Consider the following 14,465-nt stretch of genomic DNA (forward strand, 5'->3'; position numbering starts at 1 on the left):
AAACACGTGAGGTGGGGGAATGGCCACGCACGTGGAGAGATGCCGAATCTCGGATTTTTGCTGGGGCCCGTACCTTCGCCGCTGCGCTCATGGGGGCAACTGCGTCCCCATGCGGATCTGTGCCCTGGAATCGTCTCATTGATGATGCTTAATTGGGGGTTTACCGCATGCAACAAGTTATCTGGGTCCATCTCGGCCGCCATGGCGAGGCGTACCAGCCGGAACCACCTGGGAGGGCATGCGTACGACATGCGCGTGGTTGATATCGTCTGATCGGAACGTGCAACAGGGGGCCAGCCCTGCGAGTACAAGAAGCCGAAGCCGAAGGAGCTCAGCACCTCTGATCCCAATTTTATTCAATATAAGTGTGGCCCAGCCCCCCCGTGCCCATCTTTTCATACAAAGTCTTTGCCCGGGTTTCACAATCGCTTTGCGCGAGCCCTTCCACGCGCAAAGACCGCCACCCCTCACCCCTCACCCCTCACCCACCCTCCATGATGTCTCTTACGATCACCCTCGCCCTCTTTGCCCTGGCACTCTCGTCCCTCAGCGCACCATGCGATGCGCGCGTGCCCTCCCGCGACCTGCTTGCCTTCCATGGCCGGAGCCTCCTGGAGTTCGAGAACATCACCCTGCCGGAGCTGCCCTACGAGTACAGCGCCCTGGAGCCTGTCATCAGCGCGGAGATCATGGAGCTGCACCATGACAAGCACCACCGTGCCTTCCTCGCCGGTTTCAACACCGCGGTCGCCGGACTGATCGCCGCCCAGGATTCGAACAACGTCGCCAGCATCGTCACGCTCACCTCCGCTCTTAACTTCAACGGAGGAGGTGCGAAAGGTGTTGGGCTGGCATATCATGGTGATGAGTGCGTCATAAGGCGGCGATGTCGGGCCACTCACCGGTGTGTGCTCGTCCGAGGTTTGTAGTTTGTGCGTGCGACTTTAGGGTTTTGCGCGCATCCCCCTCTCTCAGGTTGGATCAACCACAACCTCTTCTGGCCATCCCTCACCCCCGTCTCGGTGAGTCGGAAAGGGGAGGACGTTCTTTGACAGTCACAACCAATCTGTATCATTTGGTAGCAAGTTGAGAGTTGTGGACCATTGCATGGCCTGAAGCTTGTGGTACTCGTGGTTTCCACAACTAAGATGCACACCACCCACTAGCACATGTCCTTCTCAATGGTCTCATCACCACCCTCATCCATTCTCACAGAACTACACCGAGCTGTCTGGACCTCTTGGAGAGGCAATCGATGAGACCTGGGGATCCTTTGACGCCTTTAAGACCGCTTTCAACACTGCCACCATTGGCATCCAGGTCCGTGACATGATTGTGGTGCGGCTGATCAAGATTTTCCAGGTATTGTCTGCCTCACCCGGAAGTCTGACTCACCAGCTCAACTGCTAGTTCCCCTGTTTGATAACCCCATGCCACACTTTCTTGTCTGCAGGGATCTGGCTGGGGCTGGCTCGCCGTCAACCCCGCCACCGGCGTGCTTTCCATCACCACCACCGCCAACCAGGATGCGCTCCAGCCCAGGACCGGCCTGGTGCCCCTCTTTGGAGTGGATGTCTGGGAGCATGCCTACGTAAGTTTGGCTTCTGTGCGAAGTGTTGTTGTCTGCATAAGGCTTCTGGTTGTGGTTAGGCTTCAGCTAGTCTGGATTTGGGACAGCCGCCTGCTTTTGTTTCTAGGTATGGGGCTGTACACATTTGGCAACAATTTGGGTCAACTCATGACACTGTCCCCTTCCATCCCCGCCTTTGCAGTACCTCCAGTACTACAATGTGCGTGCTGATTACGTCAATGCCATCTGGCAGATCATCAATTGGCCCGAGGTGGAGCAGCGGTATGCGACTGCCACTGCCTAAGTCGGTGATCATGCAGAGGGAAGTGCATGACATTTTTGATGTGGATGCAGCATTGGTACTGTGAATAGAGAAGACCAAGTTCCAAGTCCCCACTTTTGTTGTAAACCTTCATCAAATTCTCGACAGGCTGGCAACCAGCTTCAAGCAGTATAGAGCTGTAATTTGCAGCGTTTGCCCACAGCAGGAACCCGGGACATGAATGTCAGATTATTTATTCACCCGGACCCTTTGTAAGGATGTAGGAATCAATGTAGGTGGTGAATGGGCTCTCGCGTCTGTTTGCCATCTGCCAATGTCGGAGGAGGTTAGTCAACCACATGCACTCCAGCTGCAGGAGCTCGCCCGATAAATACATCTGACCCAGGACTTGCTGCACAACATCACACCCTCTTTTAATCTCTCTCCTATCGACAACTCCGTCATCATGCTGTCCTGCGCGGCGTCAGCCGTCCGATCTGGGCCCAGCACCCTCTTCCGCGGTGTCGGTCTGAGGGGCATGGCCACCGGCCAGGACCTGAAGCTGCCCGCACTGCCATATGACTATGATGCGCTTGCGCCCGTAATCATCCCCGAGATCATGGAGATTCATCTCACGAAGCATCATCAGGCTTACGTCACCGGGTTCAACAATGCTCTGGCCCAGCTAAAGGATGCCGAGGCGAAGACCGACCCAAGCGCAATCGTGGGACTGCAGTCTGCCCTGAAGTTCAACGGGGGAGGTACGTAGCGTGCACTGCCTAGCGTTCCCGCATACCCAAGGCTGCCTTCGTAGATGCCTGACTCAGTGTGCCCACCAGTTATCTATCGAGTCCTCCAACCTTTAAATGCTCCAGGCCACATCAACCATGCGATCTTCTGGAAGAGCCTCATTCCTCCCAAGGCATGGCCTGCCCCAGGCAGGGTTTGGGGCGGGCATGCAGGGTTCATGCTGGATCGTTCGCCAGCCTAACGACTGAGTTGCGACTCAAACTCCCACACAATGCAGGAGTTCCAGCCACCCAGCGGACCTCTTGAGGAGCAGATCAAGGCTACCTGGGGATCCTTGGACACCTTCACTGCCAAGTTCAACGCTGCGGCCGCCGGAGTGCAGGTGGGATATGTGGATGGTATGAGTTTCAGATGCTCTCCATGGCAACAGGGCCGTACATCCAGTGTCACAATGGGCATGGCATTGGAGAATCCTTGCCCTGCACAGTCCACTGCATGGCTGTGCAAACACACCCCCAGGCAATTTTACGTTCACTGCGTTGCCTGACGTGTATATACTCTCGCTCATGCAACATCGCACATAATCCCATCTTTCCACACACCAAACTTGTACCAGGGCTCCGGCTGGGGATGGCTGGCGTACAACCCGGAGACCAAGGGTCTGCAGATCGCCACCACCGCCAACCAGGACCCCCTGCAGCCCACCACCAAGCTCATCCCCCTTCTGGGAGTGGACGTCTGGGAGCATGCCTACGTGCGTGGCTGGGCACCCTTGGCGCACATTCCTTGCTTCAGCGGGTGTCTGCCTCGCGTGTGGCACACTTGCTTGAGTGTCAGCAAAGCGCTCCCCGTCATGACATGCAGGCATAGCCGACTGTGCCCAGCGCTCTCCTATCATTCCCCTCATGCTTTCCTCCGCATCGCCACCTTCCACCCTGCAGTACCTCCAGTACAAGAACGTGCGCCCCGACTACCTCAAGGAGATCTGGAAGGTCATCAACTGGAAGGAGGCCGGCGACCGCTTCGCGGCCGCCTCCAAGGTCTGATGGGCAGGCCTGGTCGCCAGAGGAGCATGTACATTTTGGCATGGCAGGATGAATGAGTCCACCTTTCCTCCACCTTTTTTTCATTCACCATATCGCGGTGCCGATACAGCAAGCACAAGCGGGTCGATGTGTGGCAACAGCAAGCAGGAGGGCATGGTGTGGTGTGAAGAGGATCAGGCAAACAGAGTCGAAAGCAGGATTGGAAGGCATGGATCCACGCACCCAGGACATGCGAGGACACTCTGCGCCGATCAGCGCGAGGCCCCCGCCTCGCCGGCATAGGCCCGGAGCCAGGCGTCGGGCGGGCGCGCAAAGGCGCGGACCGCGAGAAAGTGCGGCGCACCCCCCTCGACGCGCCACACCGACACCCTCCAGGTCTCCGGGTGATGCGAGGCGGCGGCGCCCGGCGCCGGCGCCGGCGGCGGCGCAGATCCGCCGGCGCGCGCGGCCTCGGCCGCCGCGGCGACGGGGTCGTAGCGCCAGACGGGGGCCTCGGAGCAGCGCGCCGGCGCGGCCAGGTCCTCTCGCAGGCACAGGTAGGCCTCGGGGCTGGGGGCCTCGGGCGCGCCCACCACCACCGCGCCCAGCGCCACGTAGCCGCGCGGCGCCACGGGGAGCCAGACTGCCACCGCGCGGCGCGCGTTGGAGCGCCAGAGCAGGGAGAACTCGCGTGGGTGCGCAGTCGGGGGCGGCCCCGGCGCGGCGCCCGGGTCGGGGCCGCGCGCGTCGCGCAGCGCGGCGTCGTCGCGGAAGCAGGGCACCGGCTCGGCGGGCGGCTCCAGCCCCGCGCAGACCACGTCGGCGGCGGGGCGGTACCCCGCGGGGGCCAGCGGCCGCCAGAAGGACACGCACGGCGCGCGCGCGGGGTTGGTGTGCCAGGCGGGCGCGAACTCCAGGCAGGGCAGGCACAGCGGCAGCGCCGAGGCGTGCGGCATGTCGGCGGGGATGGCGGTGGGCGGCGCGGCGCCCAGGGCCGCCGCATGCCGGGCAGACCACAGCGCGCTGCTGCGCAGCGGTTCCAGGTACCGCCGCTTGTACACCTGGCCGAGGGGGGGGCGGGGGGTTGGTTGAGTGCGGGTTGCTGGTGGGTGTGGACAGTGGAGTGTCCTTTGGAGAGCAAGGCCACCTGATGTCCGCAGGACAGGGAGAGAGGAGTGGAGATATGTACGGAGATGGTTCCCTCTTTGTCCCGAGAACAGCCACAGAACATCGCAAGGTTCGCATCACCTCCCCTGCCCTCCAACTCACGGCTTGGGCGACCATCTTGATCTGGGAGGCCTGGGGCGTGTTGGGGTACCCCTTGATCTGGTGCGCCAACGACTCCTCCTGCTGGCGCCCTGTGGTGATGGATGGGGGACATGCCGGGGTGGGATTGACGCTGGGAAGGGAGCGTGGCAGAAAATGACTCCGGCCCCGACACAGCTGCGTTCCTACCGATTCGCGGCCCAAACCTCTTTGGAATTGAGTCTGCCCACAATTCCCAAGGCGGCCACACCCCAAAACCTCCATCCAAGCATCAGCTGCCTACCTGCCACTCCTTTACGGTGCACGATCAAGCGATCGGGCTCCGCATCGGGGCTCTCCCGGCTCAGCCTCAGCTCCAGCGCCAGCAGGTCCTCCCAGCTCACCCGCCATGACACCTCGCCAGGAGGCACATCACTCACCGCAATGTAGCCTGGGTGTATTGTTGGAGGGTGGGGAAGTGAGATATGGAACTCGTAGCGGGGGAACATCATGCTGGCGACGCAGGTTGCGGAGAGGCTTGTGATGGATCAAAGCTTGCCTACGACTAGCATCAGCACCCCTGCTAGCCCTATTTATGCCTTGAGCCATTCACAACCCGCCCTCTTCACTACCCTGTCCTTTTCACACCCGCACATCTCACAGGTCGGCATGCAAACCCTCTTCCTTCGACCACCTGGACATGCAGACTCTGCAGACCCGACAACATGCGAAACAAACTCCCCATCTCTGCAAGGGGAACACAGGGAAGCAACCCCCATCATCCCCTTCCCTCCAGATCAAACAAACCAGAAGCTCACCTGTAGAAGAAGCCACTATTCAGTGGATGTAGCACCGCGTCCGCGTCCGCCCGGTGAGCTGCCTTGCGGCGCTCAAACTTCTCCACAACTCGCAGGACATGTAGCTCGGCAATCAGCCCGCCGAGGATCCGGGGGATGTTCATTGTGAAGACGATGTCCTGCAGGGTCGTCCGCAGCGGATCCCTTGAAGGCTCACCATTTGGAGGCGCGGGGCGGCCACAAAAGGCGTTCATTGTGGTGACAATGCAGGTGAACACCTCCTGCACCTCGCTGAAGGTTCCACCGCCGCTTCTCTTCTCCTGGGGCTGTTCATTGACCGCGGCGTCGATGGCTGCCTGAGTGGCAGCGATCTCAGCCACTGTCGGCCCGTCAACAAATGCCGCTTTCACGGGGGTTGCTGCAGGTTCCTACAGCACTGGCAGGCGACATTGGAGGTGAGGGACATACTCCAATCCTGAAATGCATCAATTTGTTCTTGTATTCACCCCATGCGCCAGGGCACACACTCTAGGGCGTCCTGTCCATTGTTCACGGGTCAGAACGGCGCCACACCTCCCACCATCCATCAGCCATACGCACCTGATCCGCGCAGGCGAGAGGTCTCCGGGTAAAGGCGAACCCGTCATCGTCGTCCCTCGCCACGGCACCAAAGCTCAGCAATCGCTGCTTCTTGCGCCCCGGCTGGGCTGCTTCGCTGGGAATGCTGCATTGGGCAAGAGTGTAGTGAGGATGAACAGGGCCTTCCACACGACAATCACAAGGTCTACAAGTTGGCAAAGACAGATCCATCGCCGTGCACGCCCAAAAGGAGCTGGACAGTGTATGCAGAGCATACAGTCTGCACCCCTGTCCTTCGGGCCCCCCCCCCCCCCCCTCCCCCACCACAGAAAGGACAAACAATCCTGACCTAGGTCTGCGGCGGCGCCCAGGCGGTCAAAGCCGGGGGCGTGGAGGAGCAGGATGCCGCGGTCGGTGAGCACCACCACACGGTTGTCTGGCAGCAGGAAGTGCTGCTCATATCGTTCTGCCACTGTGCCCGTGCGCGTCAGCCTCTCGCGGGCTGCCAGCAGCGTGTTCTGCAGCAGGGCCTGACCCAGCTCCTCCATGCGCGCCTCGCGGAAGCTGCCGTCCCGCAGCGTGGGCGTCACCGCGCCGTCCACGCTCATCACGCGGGGCAGGCGCCGCCGTCCCAGCTCCTGTGAGTATGTTGGGTGTGAGGGAGTGTGGATGGGGAGCTGAAGAGCGCAGAGGCAGATGGAGAAGGCACAGGAGGTTGCAGCGCATGGGAAAGGGTGGGCCTCGTGCCATGGGCACCGAATCACAACACAGCCTGTACCCCCCCCCCCTCCATATATCCACTCACTCAACACAACCACACAACCACCCACCAGCAGCTCGGCCTTGGACTTTGACATGAAGGCGTCCATGCCCTGGGCGGTGGCCGACATGGCGTCCAGCGCGCCCGAGATGGGGTCGGCCACGGCGCCCACGAGACCCTTGGCCACACCCGACAGTGCGCCTGCCAGGAAGGAGAGAAAGGATGAACATGCTACCTCACAATGTCGCACAATTAGACTTCGATTGCAGGTGCCCTGGTGCGACCCACCCGCTCCAGATGCAAGCCTCCTTCACCCCTCCTCTCATATCTTCTCGCACCCCCGCTTACACACGACCGCAAACCCACCCTGGAAGCCGCGCTGGCGTGCGCCCTCCCGCGGCTTCTCCACCACGCCGCGCAGCCCGCGGAGGATGCTGGACCCAAAGGCGCCCGCCCCCTCTGCAAATCCGTCGCCAAAATTGGATATGGGCTTGGTCTCGGGCACGGGCGCGGCCGCGGCCTGCTCCAGGTCGCTCCTGTGGGAGGAGGTGATTGTCAGCGGGAGGTGGGGGGAATGATGGAGCTCACGAGATGGGAGGGGTTTCCCAGCGCTGCGACATACGCAGGGTCAATACAAGTCGAGGCACGTTTGGTGGTCGCCAGCCACAGGCTCGGCGACAGGGCAGTCGTCATTCTGACGAGGTGCGTGAGCCCTTGCAAGGAGTGTACCTGCAGAGGGGCCCGCCAGACCCTGCTGCTCCTCCCCCCCTGCTCCCCACTCCACCCCATCCACACCTGGACTGGGACAGCTTGGCCACGCCCGCGGAGAGCATGCCCAGGACCTTGCCCGCGCCGCCGATGACGCCAAAGTTGCGGACGAGGGAGACGCCCACGCCGAAGACCTGGCCCTGGACCACCTGGGCCACGTGGGCGCGGAAGGCGCTGTGTAGCATGGCCTCTTCGCGCAGCTCGAAGCCGTGCAGGCTGATTGCGGCGGCCTGGAAGCTGGCCAGGTCCAGGATGACGGAGACGGCGCCCCCGGAAACCTGTCGCGGGCGCGCAAGAGGGTTGCTGCCAAAGCTGACCTGGGCGGCCAGGTCGGAGATGGACAGCAGGCGCACGCGCAGCATGGTGTCTGCGGCCGCGGTGTCCGGCTGGTGCGGGGCGTCCGACGGCTGCCGGGTGGCACCTGGCGTCCCCTTGCTCCCACCCCCCGCGCCGTCGCCCGCCGCGGCGGCCTGCAGCCTCGCCAGCAGCTCCTGCGCGCGCCAGATCAGCGGCTCGTCCACCGCCAGCTGCATGACCAGCGGCGTGCGCACCGCCAGGATGGGGAAGAATGCGTGCCCGCGCGCGCCGCCCGTGTGCTGCGTCACCGCGGCCTGCAGCGCCGGCAGGTCCCCGCCCTGCCCCTTGGCCGGCGCCAGCACCACGGGGTAGCGGCTGCCGGGGAGCTGGTCGTCCACCTGGATGCGGGCGAGGGCGAGGGTGGCGGCCCGGTACGTGCCGGCCGGCGTGCTGCCCGCCGCCAGGTTCACCGCCAGGCGCTGCAGCGACACCAGCGCCAGCTCCTGCGGCACCGCGTCGGTGATGGACACCTCCAGGTACTCCAGCTGCAGCGCCAGGTCGCGGTCGGGGGGGGGGGCCAGCGCGGCGCGCGGCGAGCGCGTCAGCGCGCCGGCCGCGCCGGGCGCGACCACCAGCTGGCGGTCCACGCCGCCGCGGCCCAGCGCGCCGCCCGGACCGTCGCCCTCGATGCGCGCGGTGCCGGCGGGCGCCGCCGCCGTCTGCTCCACGTAGGAGGCCACCACCGCACAGGAGCGCGGGCGCACCGACAGGGGGAGCGGGTCCAGGGCCGCCGCGCCGCCGCCCTCGCCCGCCACGCCCGCGCCGGCGTCCAGCGCGTAGGCCCGCGCCTCGCCCGCGCCCTCCTGCAGCTCCAGGCGGTACGCCGCCCCCGCCAGCGTGTGCTCCCATGCCCAGCCCGTGGCCGAGAAGGGGGCCAGCTCGTGGAAGGGCGCGCCCGGGACGTGCGCCTGGCGGTACTGCAGCGCCACACGGCTCCGGTTCTCGACGCTGTAGGGCGGGTCGCCGCCCGCCGACTCCAGCACCACCAGGAGGGCGCCCGGCGCGCGGCGCGATATGCTGAGGCGCAGCAACGCCACGCGCGCGTCGCCGTCGCCGGCTGCCGCGCAGGGTGCCAGCACGTGCAGCGTCTCCTCCGCCGGGTAGCGCAGCGTCAGCGGCCGGCTCCAAAGCGTGGGGCCGTCGCGGGTCACACCTCCGCCCAGGCGCAGGCACACCTCGTGCCGGCGCGAGGCCAGGGGCAGGTGCAGCGGCACCGCGCAGGCCCCCGCGGGCAACACCAGCGCCGGCGCCGCGGCGTGCACGCTCACCAGCGCGCCCGTCGCCATCAGCCGCGGCGGCGCGGGGGCGGCGAGAGGGTCCGGGCCGGCGCTGGTCTGCACGCCGCCTGCACCCCTGTCGCCGCCGTCGCCGACGAACAGTCCGGCGGAGGGCCTGACCAGGCGCGGGCCCGGGCCCGCACGCAGCGCCGCGCCCTGACCCGAGCGCGTGGTGGGGGCCGCCGAGAAGCTGGAGGCGCCGCGCGGGAGTATCACGGCCGAGACCTCTGCGCCGCCGCGCTCAGCCACGCGCTCCACCAGGCCCGCGCAGTGCAGCAGCGACACGTCCAACGGCGTGCGGTTGCTGACCACGACGTGGGGCTCCAGGCGCAGGATCTGGGAGCCGGCGTGGGGCGCCACCTCCAGCCGCGCCACCACCTCGTGCGTCACGCCAAACTCACGCACTCGCGCCTGGACCAGCACCGGCTCCAGGCCGTCCAGGGGGGAGTCGTCGCCGCCTGGACTGGCACCAGCGGCGCCGGCCTCCAGCGCCAGCGGCGGGGTCCAGCCGGAGCCGGCCACCCGCAGGCGCACGCCGTAGGCCCTGCTGCGTGACGCGGTCACGCTGTCGTTCCCTGGGCCCCCCCCGGCGGACGACCAGGCGGGGACGGGGTAGGACAGCAGCTCCAGGCTGCCCGGCGCCACGTGGCGCTGGGCAGGCAGGTCGCGCGCCGCGCCGCCGCCCTCCCCGCCGTCGGTGACCAACCGCCGCAGGTCGCCGCGCGCCGGCGGCGGCGCGCGGGCCGTGCCGGAGTCGCGTCTGGCGGCCCTCGATGAAAAAGAGGCGCCGGGGCTCGCCGACGCGCCCCTGCTCGGCGCCGCGACGGCGACGACGGCCACATCCATCGCCAGGCCCGTGGTGTTGGCGATCCACAGCGGCGCCGCCAGGGTGAGGCTAAGCGGTACGCCGCGGGCCGCCGCCTCGCTGGCATCCACCTCCTCCGCGGCGTGCAGGAGCCAGGGTCCGTACTCCACCGCGCGGCGCACGTACACCTCCACTGCCAGGCTGGCGCCGGGGCGGCCCAGGCGCACGCGGTCGGGGAGCGCGGCGCCCGGCGCCCCCGCGCGGCGCGCGCCGGCGGCGGCCAGCGCCGGCGCCGCCTCCATCCACTCGTAGCCGTCGGGATAGAAGGAGAAGCTGACCGCGGAGCGCAGGTCGGCACCATGCACCGGCGCGCATTGCCCGCTGCGCACGCGCAGCGTCTGACGGCTGACCAGCTGGCCCGTGGCCGGATCCTCCTGCCACACCAGCAGGCTGCCCGCCAGCGGCAGCTGGTTGACCAGCGTCAGCGGCGGGGCGGCCGCCGCCCGCCAGTCCAGCGGAGCCTCGCAGTCCCGCGCCCCGGCCTCCGCCAGCGGGCTGCTCTCAAGCGTAACCGCAAACCACAGGCTGGACGCCTCCGCCGCCGAGGCTGGGGGTGGGGCTCTGGAGATCGAAGCCTCCGCTTGCGAGCCGTGCGTGTCGCCCCCCCCGGCATCGGGGCCGGCCAGCGGGGCGCAGCGCACCAGCCGCGTCACCGACTCGTCCAGGCAGTCCAGAAGGACAGTGTGTGTGCCCGCGCCCGCGCCCTCGCTCCAGCCGTGGCTGGGCGGGCCTGCGCTGTGGGCCAGGGAGTTGCGCTTTCCAGCCTTCTGCTCGGCGACAGCTCCCTCGCCGGCCTCCCCCTCCTCCTCGCCGGCCTCCCCCTCCTCCTCGCCTCCGCACTCCCCCGGCGCGGGGCGCAGGAGGAGCTGGGACCCCGACCGGTCCCAGCCGACGGGCAGGGGCAGGGTGGAGCCGGACGCCACGACGCCCACCACCCTCGGAGGGCGGGGCGCGGGGGGCGCCTCCAGCACCAGCGAGGCCTGCGGGGTCAGGCCCCGGCGCGCCGACCCCGCACGCACGCGCCGTCGCACCCAGCGCCGCACGCGCACCGTATCGCTCGGGGAGGGCTTGTACGCGCCGGCTGGAAGGGTTGGTTGTTCCGGTGTGAGCGAGTGTCGAGCAGCGCGGGAGCATCCGTACGAGACATAGAGGTGGTGATGTTCTGTGCCGCAGTCCCAGGCGTGCTGGATGCAAACGTCGCCGGCAGCGCTCTCCTGTCTCGCGTGAGACGCTGCTGTGCATCAAGGAGCTCCCTGGCCCCCATTCAGCAGCGGCGGGATGTCGCCACTCCGGATCACAGTCACCGCAGCCCACCTCCTCTCACCCCCCCCCCCCCCCCCTCCCGTCTCACCGTCGGGTGCGGGGAAGCGGACGCGGGAAAAGTCCGGGGCGTAGACCCAGCCCTCCTTCTCACCCGCGGACCCGCGGTCCAGCTGCCAGCCGCTGTCCCACTCCCAGCCGCGCGGCGGGTCGACCTGGGGGAAGTCGTCGCGGCGCGCGGTGCCGTGCTCAAAGCGCGCGGGGTCCCTCGGGTGCAGATTGGACCCCGCCCAGCCCACGCGCGGCCGCCAGCGCTGGTGCTCCAGCACCTCTTCCACTACACCGGCGCCGTTGCCCGCGCTGCCAGCGCCGGCGTCCGCGTCCGGCGCCTCGCCCAGCGCCACCTCCAGCGCCAGGGCCGTCGTGTTGCGGACGACGCACAGCGTGCGCAGCGTCTCGCGCCGCGCGCCGGCCTGCACGCCCGACTCCAGCGCCAGCGTCTCGGCGCCCAGGCGCACGGGCACGGCGCTGCCGCGTCCGGCGTCGTCGCGCCCCGCGCGGGCCCCCGCCGCCGGGATCACGGTCCAGATGCCCTCCTGCGAGGCCACGGAGAGCGCGCGCTGGCCCGCCGACTCCAGCCCTGCGTCGTGGCGGGCCGCCGCGCCGCCGGAGCGCTCGCGCTGCACCTGCCAGGCCGCGCGCAGCGCGCCGGGTCCGGCGGGGCCCTCCACCAGCTGCTCGCTGCGCTCCTTGGCGCCGGAGAGCGCGGCGAGCGGGGCCGCGAGCGAGCCCAGCCGCGCGCCGGCGCCGCCCCGCGCGCCGCCGTCCCAGACGTCGAAGCGCAGCGCTTTGATCGTCGCCGGGTCGCCGCCCGGCGGCAGCGCCAGCACCAGCCGCTCCCGCCAGGCCACGCGCCCGGCGCCGCCCGGCATCAGCGCCCGCGTGCGCGCCCCGGCGCCGCGCTCTGTTCCGCTGGTCGCCTCGGCGCCGGGGCCGAGCTCCAGCTCGACGGTGCAGTACAGGCGTGCGCCGCGCAGCCTGCCCAGGCCGTCGCCTTCCAGTTCCAGGCTCTCCACATCCACGAGGAGGAGGTCCAGGGGCCTCGCATCGGGCGCAGGGGCCGCGCGTCGCCGCGGCGCATAGCTGGGCAGCGGGCGCAGGATGCGGGTGGCGTGCCCGGCCGGCAGCCGCACCATCTCCCTGGGTGGGTGATGGACGGGGTCGGTGGGAGGAGTGCCGCAGGCTTGAGCGGCCCAGAATGGGTGGGCGCGGGACTGTGCAAAGTATCACCTCGCCGCCTGCATCACCGGGCTGAGGGGCCCCAGACCCCTCGCTCTACATCCGAGTCTCCCAATCCCCAGACCTCCCTCTCCGACCCCCCGAGCCTACTCACAGGCGGTTGCCAAAGTCCAGTTCCATGGCGGCATCGATGCCCAGCGTGTTGTCCACCAGCACATGCTGCGCGGCCGCGCCGCCGCCGGGCAGGGCCCGCGCGACGGTCGAGGCGGTGTCCCCCTCCTGCCCCCTGCGCTGCAGCTCCTGCATGTGACGGGCGGCGCGGGTATTCAGAAACCCCCATCCGTGCTGCCACCGACTCAAATCTGCGCAATGCACCCAATACGGGCGCTCATATCACCCGCTGCACTCTTACACCCCCCCCCAAAGGGCCCGCCTCCCCCCCTTCTGAACCCACCTGCCAGTCTCGGTGGGCGGCGAGGAGGGAGCTCACGGCCGCGTAGCTCAGCGTGGTGACCACGGCCTCGCTGGAGGACTTGAGGGACATGTGCATGCCGGGCTTGATGCCGTGCGCGGGGCGCCCGCCCAGGTTGGCGTCGCAGATGAAGATGCCGTTCCAGGGCTCCACCACCGGCTCCCACACGCGCAGCGCCCCATTGTGGCTCCACAGGCTGAGGGAGAAGCCGACGTAGGCCTGCACCACGGTGGGGCTGGGGCCCTGGACCCCGGCGTCCAGGGCCCCCACATCCAGCTCCAGCAGCGGCACGCGGAAGGCGTCGCGGAGGAGGACCCGGGTCTTGCCGATGCGCGCCACCACGTTCACGCCGCCCTGTGGGTTGGGTCGTGATTCAAGGGGAGGAATGAGTGGTGGAGTGATGTAAAAAAGGTGAGGCTGTGCGAAGGACATGAGATGCCCGGGAGTAGGGAAAAGAGCAGCACTTTTGTGCCATCTGCCAGTTCTCATCGCTGCCGAGATGATCAAATCTCGCAGACCTACTTCTGCAAATCCGTGCGCACAAGAAACATACCCCACACACATACACACAGAGACACACACCTGCTGCGCCGCAACCTCTCCCGCCTCGCCCTCCCCGTCGTCCTCCGGCAGCTTGAGCGCCCACACCTCCCCCGGCCGCCCCCGCGCGGAGTTGATGGTGACAAACGTGTGGCTCGCCTCGTCGCTGATCCAGGCCGACAGCTGGGGGAAGGTGTCGTCCTCGTCGCGGACGACCCAGGCAGGCGCGGCGGCCAGGCGCGCGCGCGCGGCCGCGTCGGCGCGCAGGCACTTGACGGCGCCGCGCGGCGGCGCGCGCGTGCCGACCGCGGCCACGTGCCCTACGGCGACGTAGCCGAGGCGGGGCTGGGGCCGCCAGATGGTCAGGCGGACGTCCTCCCGGCTGGTGGTGTCCTGCCACACCAGCTCCAGCTGCTGCGGGTCGCTGAGCAGCGGCAGCTGCCTGGCGCCGCTGGCGCCCGCAGCGCCAGGCCCCTCCCCGGGCCCCGAGTCCCGCACCACGCAGGCGCTCTGCGGCGGGTCCAGGCCACGCACCAGGCAGTCGCCCAGCGACGCGTAGCCCGGCGGCGCCACGGGGCGCCAGACGGACACGCCCCGCCCCGCGGTCACGCGCCCGTTGTCGGTCCACACGCGCGCAAAGTCGACCACGGGCGGGGCCAGGGCGCGGCGGACCTCCTCGCGCGCCGCGCTGCGCCGCGC

The 14,465-nt window shown here is 67.8% G+C and overlaps 3 protein-coding genes across 3 annotated transcripts in view; 2 read left to right on the top strand and 1 right to left on the bottom strand.

The window, feature by feature from the left end:
- Positions 1–497: 497 nt before the first annotated feature.
- On the top strand, positions 498–1,874 carry F751_1608 (Superoxide dismutase [Mn], mitochondrial; the record flags this gene model as incomplete). Its single annotated transcript, XM_011403983.1, has 5 exons — positions 498–831; positions 976–1,022; positions 1,216–1,362; positions 1,454–1,591; positions 1,773–1,874. The coding sequence occupies 5 exons, from the start codon at positions 498–500 to the stop codon at positions 1,872–1,874; spliced, it is 768 nt and encodes a 255-aa protein (XP_011402285.1).
- Positions 1,875–2,298: 424 nt separating this feature from the next.
- F751_1609 (Superoxide dismutase [Mn] 1, mitochondrial) lies at positions 2,299–3,628 on the top strand (the record flags this gene model as incomplete). Its single annotated transcript, XM_011403984.1, has 5 exons — positions 2,299–2,593; positions 2,708–2,775; positions 2,860–2,964; positions 3,199–3,336; positions 3,524–3,628. 5 exons carry the CDS (start codon positions 2,299–2,301, stop codon positions 3,626–3,628), a joined length of 711 nt encoding a protein of 236 aa, XP_011402286.1.
- Positions 3,629–3,879: 251 nt separating this feature from the next.
- The window catches only part of F751_1610 (Vacuolar protein sorting-associated protein 13A), a gene marked incomplete at both ends in the record, with an annotated part of 21,740 nt that continues 11,154 nt past the window's right edge, over positions 3,880–14,465 (bottom strand). The window contains 17 exons of the mRNA XM_011403985.1: positions 3,880–4,005; positions 4,114–4,293; positions 4,390–4,668; positions 4,877–4,965; positions 5,157–5,303; positions 5,867–6,077; positions 6,250–6,356; positions 6,578–6,866; positions 7,059–7,189; positions 7,355–7,524; positions 7,784–8,142; positions 8,278–11,336; positions 11,607–12,264; positions 12,526–12,715; positions 12,909–12,973; positions 13,209–13,580; positions 14,091–14,454. Of these exons, the coding sequence (XP_011402287.1) occupies positions 3,880–4,005; positions 4,114–4,293; positions 4,390–4,668; positions 4,877–4,965; positions 5,157–5,303; positions 5,867–6,077; positions 6,250–6,356; positions 6,578–6,866; positions 7,059–7,189; positions 7,355–7,524; positions 7,784–8,142; positions 8,278–11,336; positions 11,607–12,264; positions 12,526–12,715; positions 12,909–12,973; positions 13,209–13,580; positions 14,091–14,454 (6,796 nt within the window). The remainder of the gene's footprint in view (positions 4,006–4,113; positions 4,294–4,389; positions 4,669–4,876; positions 4,966–5,156; positions 5,304–5,866; positions 6,078–6,249; positions 6,357–6,577; positions 6,867–7,058; positions 7,190–7,354; positions 7,525–7,783; positions 8,143–8,277; positions 11,337–11,606; positions 12,265–12,525; positions 12,716–12,908; positions 12,974–13,208; positions 13,581–14,090; positions 14,455–14,465) is intronic.

The sequence above is a fragment of the Auxenochlorella protothecoides genome (assembly GCF_000733215.1).
Source record: "Auxenochlorella protothecoides strain 0710 unplaced genomic scaffold scaffold17, whole genome shotgun sequence".
Lineage (NCBI taxonomy): Eukaryota > Viridiplantae > Chlorophyta > Trebouxiophyceae > Chlorellales > Chlorellaceae > Auxenochlorella > Auxenochlorella protothecoides.